General features: G+C 40.4%; 3 protein-coding genes across 4 annotated transcripts; 2 read left to right on the top strand and 1 right to left on the bottom strand.

Annotated features, from left to right (window-relative positions):
- Window positions 1–1121: 1121 nt before the first annotated feature.
- Window positions 1122–2411, top strand: LOC113747201 (trypsin-3). Its single transcript, XM_027285987.1, has 5 exons — window positions 1122–1221; window positions 1331–1493; window positions 1597–1850; window positions 1939–2075; window positions 2173–2411. Exons 1-5 carry the CDS (start codon window positions 1182–1184, stop codon window positions 2320–2322), a joined length of 744 nt encoding a protein of 247 aa, XP_027141788.1. The 5' UTR covers window positions 1122–1181; the 3' UTR covers window positions 2323–2411.
- A 1322-nt stretch (window positions 2412–3733) lies between these two features.
- Window positions 3734–7818, top strand: LOC109142408 (snake venom serine protease NaSP). Its single transcript, XM_019276098.2, has 10 exons — window positions 3734–3788; window positions 3902–4064; window positions 4168–4421; window positions 4510–4646; window positions 4744–4890; window positions 6689–6746; window positions 6828–6990; window positions 7093–7346; window positions 7435–7571; window positions 7669–7818. The coding sequence occupies exons 1-10, from the start codon at window positions 3749–3751 to the stop codon at window positions 7816–7818; spliced, it is 1503 nt and encodes a 500-aa protein (XP_019131643.2). The 5' UTR covers window positions 3734–3748.
- A 194-nt stretch (window positions 7819–8012) lies between these two features.
- si:dkeyp-84f3.9 (hypothetical protein) lies at window positions 8013–15533 on the bottom strand. 2 transcript variants are annotated; one of them, XM_019276060.2, is made up of 3 exons: window positions 14702–15533; window positions 13253–13378; window positions 8013–12757 (listed from the first exon to the last, which is right to left on the bottom strand). In XM_019276060.2, the coding sequence occupies exons 2-3, from the start codon at window positions 13367–13369 to the stop codon at window positions 9266–9268; spliced, it is 3609 nt and encodes a 1202-aa protein (XP_019131605.2). In that variant the 5' UTR covers window positions 13370–13378; window positions 14702–15533; the 3' UTR covers window positions 8013–9265. The 2 variants fall into 2 exon arrangements, with proteins under 2 accessions (XP_019131605.2, XP_027142173.1); XM_027286372.1 differs by lacking the exon at window positions 13253–13378 and having other exon boundaries at window positions 14702–15531.
- Between the last annotated feature and the right edge of the window lie 201 nt (window positions 15534–15734).

Here is a 15734-nt window from a genome sequence, read left to right as displayed (position 1 = left end):
ATATATATATATAGAATATAAAATGTAAAAAGTAAAGGCAAATTTAAATTTAGAGAAAAGTATATACAATAAAAAGAGAAACAACAACAGTGTAGCACCATGGTGAGGTAGTGAGATTGTGTCAAACACTTGTGTTTAAATAGTATGAAAAGTGAGGTACGAATAAACTGACACTGTGTTTTAAGAATAGAGACTATTTAGAGATTTTTTTTTACCTGCCACCCCGGTGTTTCCTCAGTTTGTTTTTGTGTAGAAGTTGTGGAGCTGTTTTAGTGTGTCAAACATTTTGTGTTATAAGTGCTATACAAATAAAGTATGATTAATTGATTGTTTGATAAGTGATCGTGTCTTCTAGTGGTAGTTGACTATTTGGAGACAGTTTAAATGATCACACCTCAAATTAACTAATAAATAAAAACTCTGTCAAGAGGCAAATTAACATATGTACAGAATATGAAGACTAATAATTCATTCAAGTATTTAACAGACCTTTTTTTACAGCAGCCATTTTCACATGAAATAGTAGAGTCAACACAGGTGTCCAATCATCATGGTGCAATGTATGGTACACAACCTTTATTAGTATCATTGGAAACACCTGTCTTGACCCTACTATTTCATGCGAAAATGGCTGCTGTGAAAAAAGTCTATTGACTTTAATGGAAGCAGTAATTTATTGTCTGTACTGTATTTGACTAATAATTATTGATGATGAATAATTTAGGAAATAATTTGGAATTTGCCCAAGATTCAGATAAATTATTTTAATTTGTGAATATAAGAAGTAGATTATAGTTTGAATTGGAAAATATCCAACTAATAATCAATTATTTCTTGTCTAATGTCACTGCAATGATTTTTTAAAAAATGATCTAATTAAATACATGAATATCATAACTGTACACTTAAATATGAGAAATATCTTTGTGTTTTTTTTTCCAGTATTTATTACATAGGTAGTAATCTAAAGGTTTCTAAAGGGTTGAGCTCTGCATCCATATCTGTAGATTACAAACTGAGTGACTCATGGAAATTTATGTGTTTTTCTCTCTCAACATGCTGCTGTTTCCCAGGTTGGATAATGTTTAAACACTGAAAGGTACATGGAAAAAATCCCAGAGTTATATAAGTCTACCTGTATATAAGCCCACTGCGCCTGCTTCTGTTGTGTGAATACAATCATGAAGTACTTCATTCTCCTGGCTCTGTTCGCTGCAGCCTGTAAGTTCTTGTATATTTTGTTTGTGCTATAAAACCAGAGTTTCTATTGTTTTAAGAGTGGGGAGTTTAGGCTCTTAAAATAGTTATATCTCACTTTTTTGTATTACAGTTGCTGCTCCCATCGATGATGAGGATGACAAGATTGTTGGAGGCTACGAGTGCAGAAAGAACTCTGTGCCCTACCAGGTCTCTCTGAACAGCGGCTACCACTTCTGTGGAGGCTCCCTGATCTCCAGCACCTGGGTGGTGTCTGCTGCTCACTGCTACAAGTCGTAAGTGCAAACGATTGATTGATAAACTCCTTAGTCTTACTAAAATCACTTCACAATTGCCATTTGGAAACAATAAATTAAATCCACTTCCATCTCTCTGTAGCCGTGTGCAGGTGCGTCTTGGTGAGCACAACATTGCTGTCAATGAGGGCACAGAGCAGTTCATCAGCTCTGCTAAGGTCATCCGTCACCCCAGATACAGCAGCCGCAACCTGGACAATGACATCATGCTCATCAAGCTGAGCAAGCCCGCCACCCTGAACAGCTACGTCCGCACCGTGTCCCTGCCCTCCAGCTGTGCCAGCTCTGGCACCAGCTGTCTGATCTCTGGATGGGGCAACACCAGCAGCTCTGGAAGTCAGTAAAAGACTGCAAATATAACGGAAATCTTTTTGGTACTTGGTGAGGTGTGAATACTTACATGTATTGTGTTTTTCTTTTCTAGGCAACTACCCTGATCGTCTGAGGTGCCTGAATGCCCCCATCCTGAGCGACAGCAGCTGCAGGAACTCCTACCCTGGTCAGATCACCTCCAACATGTTCTGTGCTGGATTCCTCGAGGGAGGCAAGGACTCCTGCCAGGTACGAGCTACAGTCATCATCACTGTTTCCTGAAGTGGACACATCAAAGTTGAGAACACCTCTGCTCACATGTTGTCCTTTCTCTGTGTCATATCAGGGAGACTCTGGTGGTCCCGTGGTGTGCAATGGTCAGCTGCAGGGTGTTGTGTCCTGGGGTTATGGCTGCGCCCAGAGGAACAAGCCTGGTGTCTACGCCAAGGTCTGCAACTACAACTCCTGGATTCGCAGCACCATGTCCTCCAACTAAAGTCACTTTTACCAGAAAAGGACATTAATCCAAGAGATGTCTGACTATGAGAACAGTTTGAAGACAATAAAAGATTAACACCAACCGCACTCTCTGTCATTCCTTGTTTTGTGCCTTGATTTACCAATGAAGGAAAAGAAGAGAAATGATCATTTTCCCTCAGAAATAAATAGAAGATATATACCCATAAACTCATAAACCATGCATGAATAATATAAAAAATAATAATAATCAGAGCTCTACGTATATAAAAAACAAATAAAATACATTTCACTAATAATATTAGTCATGAAATAAAACAATGAAAAAGATATCTCATAGATATATAATGTATAAGTTTATGAACAACCAAAAGTGGAGTTCAGAAATCAGCAAATTTACATTTATGAATTGTAAAAAACTGTTTGGCATTTCATTTTAATGACTGTTCAAGACTTCTTACTTTATGAAGAAAGGTAAATTATGACTTCATGTTTCTCAAATCAGTAAAATACCATTTAACAATTTAAGGTAACTCAGTCACCTCTGATGATAAATACTGTGTTTATCATGCATTGGATATCTACGACAAATTATCTATGCTGAAATATGCATGTGTTCGCTTCTGAACACGAGTGTGACCAATAAGGATAATCAAAAACACTGTATGAAAACATATTATTTTACAGTAATATTCACTTAATGTGTCACCATAACATCAACAATTAATAAAAAACATAAAAAAATAAATGTGAGACCAGAAAGTTTCCCCTTAAAAAACAGAGAATGTAACCAAACATGAATACAATATCAATATATACAGCAATTATACATAAAGGTTAATGCACAGAGGAGACATCTTGTACATTTGCAATTACACTGCATTAAAATAAGATGCTTGACAAATTAAAACTAGTTTCTACTGTGTTATAAATCAGGGTTTTAACCAGGAGAACAAACAGGAGACAGACGGGAAAACAAAAATCTTGAACTGGAAGTGTAGCTTAAATATATAAACATTATACATGAAATCAGACAATTTATACACATTGTCAATACGAAAGTTATAGAGTTTTATTCCAGATCATGGTATGTTTTGGCGATGAGTTGATGTAATTTGAAGTATTAATGTAGTACATTTCACTGAAAAATAAACAGGAATTTTAAGGATGTAACAAGATTTCCTTTATAATAATATTTTCAAACAAACCAATGTGTACGTAGCTTTCATAAACTAAGTATACGTGACCGGTGTTGGGACCAAAGGTCACATTATCAGTAAGTTGGCTCTAGTCTTCCAGATGTGTTTTCACACATAATGGTCAGCAAGTGTAGGGTGAAACTGGAAACACATGTTCATGGCCAATCAGATAATAGAGGGATAAAGGGGGTTTAAAAGGACCTGCAGGGCAGCTGAGCTGACACCGAGGCTCAGGCAGGAACCATAATGAAGACTTTCATTCTTCTGGCTCTGTTCGCAGTGGCTTGTGAGTTTAAATCTTATTACTTTGTGTAGAAGTGAATGTCTATTAAATCTATGATTTCTGTGAAAAACTGTTTTGCCAAACATGAATTTAGGTACATTCTTTATTTCCCTCAGATGCCGCTCCCATCGATGATGAGGATGACAAGATTGTTGGAGGCTACGAGTGCAGAAAGAACTCTGTGCCCTACCAGGTCTCTCTGAACAGCGGCTACCACTTCTGTGGAGGCTCCCTGATCTCCAGCACCTGGGTGGTGTCTGCTGCTCACTGCTACAAGTCGTAAGTGCAAACGATTGATTGATAAACTCCTTAGTCTTACTAAAATCACTTCACAATTGCCATTTGGAAACAATAAATTAAATCCACTTCCATCTCTCTGTAGCCGTGTGCAGGTGCGTCTTGGTGAGCACAACATTGCTGTCAATGAGGGCACAGAGCAGTTCATCAGCTCTGCTAAGGTCATCCGTCACCCCAGATACAGCAGCCGCAACCTGGACAATGACATCATGCTCATCAAGCTGAGCAAGCCCGCCACCCTGAACAGCTACGTCCGCACCGTGTCCCTGCCCTCCAGCTGTGCCAGCTCTGGCACCAGCTGTCTGATCTCTGGATGGGGCAACACCAGCAGCTCTGGAAGTCAGTAAAAGACTGCAAATATAACGGAAATCTTTTTGGTACTTGGTGGGGTGTGAATACTTACATGTATTGTGTTTTTCTTTTCTAGGCAACTACCCTGATCGTCTGAGGTGCCTGAATGCCCCCATCCTGAGCGACAGCAGCTGCAGGAACTCCTACCCTGGTCAGATCACCTCCAACATGTTCTGTGCTGGATTCCTCGAGGGAGGCAAGGACTCCTGCCAGGTACGAGCTACAATCATCATCACTGTTTCCTGAAGTGGACACATCAAAGTTGAGAACACCTCTGCTCACATGTTGTCCTTTCTCTGTGTCATATCAGGGAGACTCTGGTGGCCCCGTGGTGTGCAACGGTCAGCTGCAGGGTGTTGTGTCCTGGGGTTATGGCTGCGCCCAGAGGAACAAGCCTGGTGTCTACGCCAAGGTCTGCAACTACAACTCCTGGATTCGCAGCACCATGTCCTCCAACTAAATGGACGATTCTCCAAAATGGGCAGCGTGTTCCAAGTGTTACATTGATGAAAAATGGGCTTTAAAATGCCAACAATAGTGCCCAAAGTCTCCATGTAAACATTGTGAAGTTCAGTTGTGTGTAATAAAACATATTTTCTGTCATTTTTGTTTGACATCTCTCGTGTTGAAACCTTCATGTTTAGAAAGTGATGTGCATACTAGGCATACATCTGAGAGTATGGTTGTGGATTTACATAAAACATTACAACATACAAAAATATTTTGGGAGGATGTGGTGAAACAAAATTTGCTCTCTAAAATATTAATCTAACACCCAAGCAAGGTGTTTGGATATTTGGATCTCAGTCTGTATATTAATAAATTATAACTACCTGTATTTTATTAGGTTTATTATATATAAACATTTTCAACACAATAATTCATTCAGGCCAGTATAAAACAGGTCTGAGGTTTTCAAATGAAATATCTCATATCAAGCTTAAATCCATCAGATTACAATAAGCATTTAAAGTAATGTTTAAACACATGCTTGCATGCAGGATAGACAATACTAAATAAAATTTCCACAATATTCTGTATAAAAAAATTAAAGTATCTTTTAGGGTGTTATTCACTGCAAAAGTTAACATAAAACACCTTTTAGGTGAGGTGCCAGAGCTCAAAGGATATTCAAAGACAACACCCACCACAGCCACAGCCTATTCATCCTGCTGCTGCCTGGCAGTACCACCAGACTACAGAGTAACTTCTTTCCTAAACTCATCCTCCTCACTCCACCATAATAAATTGTTTTTCTTGTGTAGCAGAAAAGCGCTACAATATTTCACTGAGCAACCAAATAAATGAACCTTGAACCATCAGACGAACATGAAGGGAAGGCTTTTTTATATAAAAGTGGCTCTATGATTCATCATTTCACTGCTCTGGCATCCACTTTTTAATTTTGATTGACATTAATTACAGTGCATTAAATAAAAATGTCTTGTCTGTAAAGGGTGACAGACATTTTAAATGTCAGAAGGCAAAAGCAGAATATAATAAAATATACATTTTAATCACATTTTTTGTTTTCTGGCAGAAACTTTCTGATAAAAAACTGCACACACGTAAAAGTAATCGTGAAGTTTGATATCTTTACATTTGCATTCCTAGAAGATATTCAGTTACACATTGAGAAAGCTTGTTATGTTATGGGTGTACATGAACACTAATTTCTTTTAACAGTAATGCTGATTCACATTTGATCAAAGAAGCAAAATTCTAACTTTTAAAACACAACAATTCACCAAAAAGTGTGTCTGAGTGTACAGCCACCTTCCTATCATTCCTGACTGTATTTAGGACAAATATGTTTCTTGGATTTGTGGTATTTATACTATCATGAAAAAATTCAGACAACAGATGTGTGATATTTCTTTAAAAGCTGTTGTTTCTTGATGAATAAGTAATGTCTATTGCACCTGAATTTGATTTAGAAAATTCAACTGGAAGAGAAACAGACTAAATGTTTTTGCTTGGAATCACACAATTAAAAACTGAGTGTGTACGTGAAATATTTTTCTAAATGATTACACTCATGCCTCATGTGTGTATATGCATGTGCTCGGGTTGGTGATGGGACTAACATATCTCACATTATCAATAAGTTGCCTCTCGTCTACCAGATGTGTTTTCACACACGTTACTCAACAAGATAAAGGTAAAAAATACAAATACGTGTTCATGGCCAATCAGATAAGAGAGGGACAAAGGGGGTTTAAAAGGACCTGCAGGGCTGCTGAGCTGACACCGAGGCTCAGACAGGAACCATAATGAAGGCTTTCATTCTTCTGGCTCTGTTCGCAGTGGCTTGTGAGTATCAATATTACTTTTAAATGTAAAATTGCTATGCTGCAAAACATACATTTTAGTCAATTCTCTACTTTTATTTAGTTGCCGCTCCCATCGATGATGAGGATGACAAGATTGTTGGAGGCTACGAGTGCAGAAAGAACTCTGTGCCCTACCAGGTCTCTCTGAACAGCGGCTACCACTTCTGTGGAGGCTCCCTGATCTCCAGCACCTGGGTGGTGTCTGCTGCTCACTGCTACAAGTCGTAAGTGCAAACGATTGATTGATAAACTCCTTAGTCTTACTAAAATCACTTCACAATTGCCATTTGAAACAATAAATTAAATCCACTTCCATCTCTCTGTAGCCGCATGCAGGTGCGTCTTGGTGAGCACAACATTGCTCTCAATGAGGGTACAGAGCAGTTCATCAACTCTGCTAAGGTCATCCGTCACCCCAGATACAGCAGCCGCAACCTGGACAATGACATCATGCTCATCAAGCTGAGCAAGCCTGCCACCCTGAACAGCTACGTCCGCACCGTGTCCCTGCCCTCCAGCTGTGCCAGCTCTGGCATCCGCTGTCTGATCTCTGGATGGGGCAACACCAGCAGCTCTGGAAGTCAGTAAAAGACTGCAAATATAACGGAAATCTTTTTTGTACTTGATGAGATGTGAATACTTACATGTATTGTGTTTTTCTTTTCTAGGCAACTACCCTGATCGTCTGAGGTGCCTGGATGCCCCCATCCTGAGCGACAGCAGCTGCAGGAACTCCTACCCTGGTCAGATCACCTCCAACATGTTCTGTGCTGGATTCCTCGATGGAGGCAAGGACTCCTGCCAGGTACGAGCTACAATCATCATCACTGTTTCCTGAAGTGGACACATCAAAGTTGAGAACACCTCTGCTCACATGTTGTCCTTTCTCTGTGTCATATCAGGGAGACTCTGGTGGCCCCGTGGTGTGCAACAATCAGCTGCAGGGTGTTGTGTCCTGGGGTTATGGCTGCGCCCAGAGGAACAAGCCTGGTGTCTACGCCAAGGTCTGCAACTACAACTCCTGGATTCGCAGCACCATGTCCTCCAACTAAAATCGCTACACAGTTATTTGCTGTTGGGCACAAAGTTGTATCTCTCTTTAATAAAGAGAAAAGATTCATTATCTGTTTGACTTCTTCACTTCAGACTATTAAAAACAAGATAAATGTTTCTAGATTTAAACGATTAAAGGTGTTTTATCTTTTCACACGTGGCACACATTTGAATCTAAAATGACAGACATGTATCTATACAAAAGTGACCTTTATTGGTTTTAAGACAAAACTATAGCATACAATCATGTACAACAGAGCAGAGTGTCCATCTTTTTCATGATTCCATCTAAATCAAGCCTGACACTGAAGCATGAAAATGTAGTTTTTCAAAATAAGTAAACAATAACGGATGTTCAACAACACTCCTGTTGAACTTCATATTTCAGGTGTGGAATGTGTGTTTGTTAGTGTCTTTCTTTATAGAAAATTCACTTGATTTCAGCCAAGTCCACAAAAAGAGCAAACTCCTTGACAAACATGTGCATGACAAAAGCTGATATTCACTTTTATAACATTTTAAATACAAAATGCTGATACATGAGAGCAGAACAAAACAGATTTGAAATCAGTACACTTCCTCTGAAACATTTTGAGTAACAGTTTCACTTTCATGTGTATAAGCCAAGAAAAGACCTGCATGAACATACACAACAACAACAACAAAAAACCCACACACAAAACATTCTTGTTTATACAGCTGTGATTCAAATGATTGGCTTTGACAAGTTCAGAAGTGTTAAATGAAAAATCTGCACAAACAAGTTCTTTGTCAGTTCAGCCAAATTCATGATTCATAATTCATGATTAATGAACTTAATCTGATCAGCTGGTGATTTTGTGCCATGCTCCATGTGCAGGGGACTTATAACAACATGAGAAGGATGAATGAGGGCTCAAAACGTTTCAGTGGTTATTTCACATGTATATATATTTTCAAATCAAACTCGTTTTCCATGATCAGTCATTTACATACAGAATAATTCCATAAGTTTAAAATGCTGATTACTGTCCCAGGGCTCAGCATTAATGCACTGAATGTACCAAATAATTTGGGCTATCTTTCTGATGCAGTCTCCTTTGGCACAATCCACCTGTGTTACAGTTTTCTCTACCTATCTCATCTTGTTCTTTATGATAAACAGAAATTAGAAAATGTAGAACCTAAAGAAAAGTTTGTGGCTTGAAGTTACCACACAAACTTGAACAAAAACATAAGGTGTCCTTTTATTATTTTGTACATTCAGTGACAGGCATGACAGGTTGAATATGTGACTGTAAACAAATCTTCCGAATCCTTTTCGTGTCAGCTTCCCGAACTGTGTTAAAGATGTCAACAATGTTTCTACATCTTCTAATCTAGGACTACAGGACCTCCATGTAATAGAATGTAAAAAAAAAAAAAAAAGATTTGCGTATAGAAGGAACTGAATCTCCGTCCAGGTTATTACAGCTGGCCTCTTGCATGCTGCAAATAATGGTGATAAAGGTCTGAAATAGCAGGATATGTATTCCCACACACGGCACACTGAACACCATCCGAGGACCCTTCATTTGATATGCTAGCGTTTTGGGTGATGTGTCTTTTCACAGTTCTCAACGGAGTAATGAGTTTTCCAAGTGCATTTTCATCTGTTCTGTCATGACTGGTTTCGTTCTCTTTGATTGAATGTGTGCTGCTGGGGTGATGGGTTTTACCCAAATCAAGACCCTGATTCGAGTCTGAATATTTGGATAAAGAGCTCACAGGAGAGGTGTTTTCCTCAAGATCTTCTGGACCTAGTGTCACCACATGGTTGTTTGTGGGTGGGCTAAACATTTTCTTGCTGGGCTGTTGAGTATGATCATCTATGGATAAATCGAAATCGGAGGCTTTGTGCGTTTCTTGTGTTGAGGAATGGCAAAGCTGGTGATTGAACAGCAAATCCAGAGTCTTAAAGCTGCATCTGCACTGGTCACATTGATAAGGCAAAAACACTTTCTTGGGCCTGACCTGAATCCACTGGAACTCCGGGTGCTCGCTCATGTGTTTCTTGTATGGCTCTACAAACCGAAAACCTTGCCCACACTGGGAACAAGTGAAACGTCCGCGTCTCTGTCTGTGGATTCTCTGATGATGCCACAGTTTTTTCCAGTTTTCTAAAGTCTTACCGCAACAGGCACAAGTGTAACTTTGACCTGGGGCATGAGTGAGCATGTGCGCTCGGAGTCTGCCCATGTGTCTGAACAGTCGCCCACAGCTTGGACATAAATATTTCCTGGGGTCTGACCGGTTATCTAGTTTGTTTAACTTTGACACGAGGTGTGAGAGAGGGTGAGCCGGTATGACTGTTGACTGGAACGGTTTCTTTAAGTTAGCGGAACGTTTCTTGCGGCTGGTCTGCGGCTTTTTCTTTTGCGTTTCACAATTTGCAGCCATGAGAGGAGAAGCCGCTATCTGTCCTGATGAACATCTGAGTGCAGGCACTGTGTACTGTATTAATGACATTGTCTCCTCTTCTTTTATTGTAGAAGTGGAGGCGCTTCTCTCTCCTCTGCACTGGCTGCGATGCGAGCTAAATTCAGACAGCACGCCGAACAGCTTGTCACAATACAAGCAGCGATAAAGCTTTGCACCCGTGTGGGTTCTCATGTGGCTGTTGAACTCCTGCAGGTGGTCAAAAATATTCTTGCAGATGTGGCACGTGTACGTTAGTGAAGGCTTCACACGTCTGTTGGGTTGGAAATCCTCACTGCTTTCCGGTGGTCTACAGGTGTGATTTTTTGCATTGCTGTAATGAGTGAAAGATTTTTCGCAACGTGTGCAGTTGTAACGCTTCACAGACCAGTGTGTCAACTCGTGCACACGAAGGAAATAGGCCTGACCGAAAGCTTTGCCACAGATGTCACATTTATAAGGCTTCTCTCCGGTGTGGACGCGCACGTGTCTAATGAGCGCAGACTGAAACGGGAATGTTTTACCACAGTACTGGCAAACTTTTCTTTCTCTTTTCTCTGAGGAAACTTGTCTTTGTGATCCAGGACTGTTTTCATGGTCAGTCCCTCTGCTGCGTTTTTCACATTTCTTGTTCTCGGACTCCTGGTCCAGCACATTTTCATGCATCTTCATATGAGACGGGTACTCGGAGCAAGAGAATTTAATCTTGCAAAACGGACATTTTTGATATATGTTGCTTTTTCTGTGCGTCTTGAGATGCAGGTTTAAGTTTGAATTTTTGCTAAACCCTTTGCCACATTCAGGGCATTTGAAGGGTCTTTCTCCTGTATGGATGCGTTGATGGATGACGAACTGAGACAGAAATTTAAATGTATGACCGCAGTAACCACATTTCAACAGAGTTTTTCCCCCCTTTTCGGTGTAGGTGACAGATGATTTGTCATCCAAGTTGGCCATATTCACGTCACCACAGTCTATTTTTTGTTGAGTGTCATCGCTGCCTTCATGGCCCTCTACAGGATGCGTTTTCTGTAACATAACAGTTTTTCTCCTTCTCTTGCCGCCTCTCTTGCGCCTGAAAGTGGTTCTCTGACTGTTAGGGACCTCAGATCTAACTGTGGTGTTGTCATTATACTGTAAAGATGTACAACTAGTTGGCTCTGACACGGGATTTAAATGATCCAGCTCTATCTCTATATTCTCCACTTTGACAGCTGGGAGGATCTCAGCAGGTTTAGGTGGTCGTTCAGAGGATGTTACATCATCTTTGTTAGAGGGCTCTATATTCTGTAAAATTGCGTTCTTTGGAGATTCGGAGCTGTTTTTTGACTGAGATGCCTCGCTGTCAGCTGACTCTTTTATCATAGAGTCATCACTCTGAGTTACCAATTTTAGACTGTTCAAACTCTCTGAAGGAATAACTTCATGCTCAGTTGCTGGCTTGGATAGCAGTGGTATTTGTGGTAATGCACGCTCCTCTAGTTTAGTCTGCTGCTCTTGTACCTCTTCAGACTGTGGGGAGAGCTGATTGCTCTTTCCATTTGTATCAGCCTCTTGTTTATCAGTGTTTAGTGTTACCTGCTTATCAGCCTCTGCTCTCTCCTCACAGCCTGCCTCGTTTCTCAATATTGACGAGGCCTCCTGGGAAACATCCAGCCTGGGAACTTTAACTGGAACTTGCTGACCGTCCAGTTTAGCCCTTCTTCTCTTCGGACGTTGAAAGTTCAACGTATTGCTACTTTCTGTAGGAGTTGTTTCAGTTTTCAGGTCTACCTTGCTATCAGACTCAGTCTCTCCATCTTGTGTCGAAGGGTGTTGCTCTCCTCTACTCCTCAGTCTCCGTGTGGGACGACCTATAGTGTTAAGATTAGCAGAAGCAGCAGGAGGACTGGCAGCAGCAGACTTAGCAACCATCATTTTAAAAGCTGCGATTTCTGATTTTCTTGGTCTTCCTCTTCTTCTTTTTGGCAGCACAGGGACACTCTCGTCTACTTTACTATCAGACACAGTATGAGGACCAGACATCTCATTATGAGTTGAATTATTGATGATTAAGGGACCATCTACGTCGTTAGGCACATCAACACTTTTGTGGTTCTCTAAACATGTTGGCAAAGGTATTGTTGTACTGATCTCCTCATGTTGAACTGGATCAACACCAGCAGATGCTAGATCTTCTTTGTCGTTAGTCATTAACGTATTCTTTTTACGAGGGCGCCCACGTTTTCTACGGACCCCCACGGGCTGTCCGTGACTGTCTGTTGTAGAGCTGCACACACTTGCAGATGTCTGAGACTTTGCTTCCATGCCTACATGTGGCGATACATGCTCACCGTGTTGACAATTTGTTCCACCAAATGTTTCAGCGTTAACAAGGCCATCGGACTCTGTGTGCCCCGATGAGTGGGATTCAAGTGAAGGCTGAGTCAGTTCTGTTGCTTTCATTTCCTCTCCACACCTGGAGTCCAGGTCTTCCTCACTGCATCTCTTGTCTTCGGGTATCTGCAGAGAAAAAAAAAAAGGCTGCATTTGTCACAACTGAAGTAATGCTATTGTTGCACAAGTCTCCTAGAATAGTATAAAAATATTATGTTATTAACGTATATCAAGACTGTATGCAGTGAATCAACAGTCAGATGTACAGTATAAGAGCACATGCTAATGAAAATGTAAATCTAGAAGCAAAATTTGAAAATGACATATCTTGACAAATAAATATATATGTTAAAATGATCAAATCTGGGTAAAAGTTTATCTCCAACCTTTAGGGACTGCTGTCCCCTCATCTAAATACCATAAGACCAACAAAAACATGGAAAAATAAAGCAGCTCTGCAACAAAACTTTCTAAGCTCTCTGGTTTTTATAGAGAATTCGCATCCATGCATCCTATTAGGAAATGGCTCCAGAAATTTTGCTGTATACTGTAATAGACAGCACGACTTCTGGGGTGATGTTTTTTTTTTTTGTTGTTGTTGTTTTTTTTTTCACTGGCTACCTGCTTGCAGTCCGAAGGTGCATGAACAGAATTGTGAGGATGCGATGCCACAGAAGTTAAGTCAGAGACTGTATTTTGGTCACTGCTTCCTCTGTTGAAGGACATTTTACTCCCCATGTCAAGAGTCTGTGGATTAAACAGTGACAAGGAGGGAGTAACTCATAACAGTAATCCTACAGCAACTTTATGCTCGATTAACATGCACTGCTTTACAGGACTTCAAACTTTCTCAGGAGAAAACGTTTCTCTCATCACAACGTCACCAGGGAGATAACCAAGTAAGAGTTTAAGACTGTTGAACTGGGGAAATCAATTAGTGTTGGAAAGTATGCAGAACATTCACAAAAACACTAGAGAGTATTTCCACTTTGGATTACAGATCACAGCTTTACTTTCAGAGACAAATAATGCTTTTTACTTCACTGCTTTTACATTGCAGATTAACAAGTTTTCTCATAAGGTCCAGTGTGTAGGATTGAGCTGCATCTAGTGCTGTCATCGCTACATTGCAATCTCCTCACATCACCCTCACCTTCTTAGTGTAAAAGGAGAAACAACACTTGAAAGGCCCTGTCTAGAGTCAGTAATTAATCTGTCTGTTCTGGGCTACTGTAGAAACACCTCTATGGATAGAGGACCCGGTCCAACTGTGGATATAAAAGGCTCATTTTTAAAGTGTTTTCAGGTGATTATACTTTTATGGAAATAGAGTTATGAATATTATATTTAATTCCTGCTTCATTCTGAAAATAAGGGCCTCAAATGTTAATACACTGGACCTTTAAAAAACACACACACAAGCTCCTTTTTAAAATCAACAATGTGCCAAACAGATGCAGCATCAAAATGTTGCCCACACATTAAGGCATCAGTACAAATAACCTGAGTGACATCATGTAAAAACGACAGATACAACACATTTGATACCAAAACACTCAAAGGAAGGACTATTTATCCTGCTGGGCTTGTAATGAAGCAGCTCATTAGTGAAGGATGTGGACGCTTTACACGTGTGTGTTAATAACAGATCACATAGAAACACTCACAAGTGTGGCGCTGCAGTTTGATGTATGTAACAAGTAATGCAAAGAAACCTGCACTAGTTTTGTGAGTGCTAATGTCATCTCCAGCCTCTCATCTGATGATCTGTGTCAGGAGTGAACAGCTTTTACAGATTATTAAAAACACACAATGACTCATTTAATTGCACTGAGCATCCAGCTATCATTAAAAGCTAACCAAGAGCATGCCTAACAATGTAGGCGTTATCCTCGCTAGGCCAGACAGCTAACTTAGCTCCGTTATTTAACATTACAGGCCACGCCAACCCATCCGTTAACTACGATGTCAGCTCACACACACTCATTTAAAGCCAATAACGCACATGTATATTATCTCTCGGCACCGGTTACCAAACGTGAGGTGTGATAGTGAACATAAACTGCTTGCCTGCGTGGGAGAGAGTCAACACTGGTCTCTGCGTAGCCATGCACTGACCGCTGATCAACTAGCTAGCGCTGGCTAGCTCAAAGCTAACATACACTCTGTAGCGACGTGGCTGTTTGGCACTTTTTTTTTTTTTTGCATCAGTCTGGAAGCTGAGCTCTTGATTTTTTTTTTTTCTTCTTCTTTTTGGGAGCAGTCTGCAGCAGTGAGCCGCTCGGTATCCACGCACAAAGCGAGCCGAGAAAGTGTCAATCACTGCGAGCAGCACAGAGCGGATACTTTACGTGCTGTTGGAAGTTTGGGCATCGGGAGTTGTTGCTACACGAGTGGGACTGCTCGGTGTTCAGAGTATTTAGAGTAATATAGAGTGAGACATTTAAACACGTCAACCACACAAATGTATTCATTCATGAGTCGCTTTTTGTTTTGTTTATGTCTTGTACCGTGAGGCGCCTGCTTTTTTCTTTTTTTTTTGTATGTTGAGATTACAAGCACAGCAACAGTACTTGAACGCCACATCCAGTCCAGGCTGTGAACCATGGAAGTGTACCTCATCATCAGTGGACGCTCGGCGGGTTGTTGCTGCTCTGTAATGACCCCCTCTGCTGGTGATCATGGCCGCAGTGTAGACAATGGACCATGATACATCAATTAATTTAATTACGAGAGGCTGGGAATCAAGAAAAGTTAAGAAATGAGGCAGCAGGATAATAAAAATGCGCACAGACTACTCAAGGAATTGCTTGAAAGACTGTTTTACTTGTCTAATCTTTGGCAAGCATTGTTGATGAATATCAGTTCATGTATTTCTGTAAATGTTTATTTCTTCTTTCTGCCACCATTATCAAACACTGCACAACATAGTCATAGCAGGTCATGTAATAGATTTGAAAGGCCACAATGACGTCGTGCCATTTTTGGCATCAAATTTATACTTGTCTATTGTTTTCTATTTCTATAACTTCATTTTAGGTTTCTATTACATTTACTGTAGTTTTCTGGCACCATAAACTGGATTTAACTGTTAAAGTATTAC

Source organism: Larimichthys crocea, chromosome XIII (genome assembly GCF_000972845.2).
Source record: "Larimichthys crocea isolate SSNF chromosome XIII, L_crocea_2.0, whole genome shotgun sequence".
Classification (NCBI taxonomy): Eukaryota; Metazoa; Chordata; class Actinopteri; family Sciaenidae; genus Larimichthys; species Larimichthys crocea.
The sequence above is the reverse complement of the archived record's forward strand: the minus strand, read 5'-3'. Positions and strand labels throughout refer to the sequence as shown.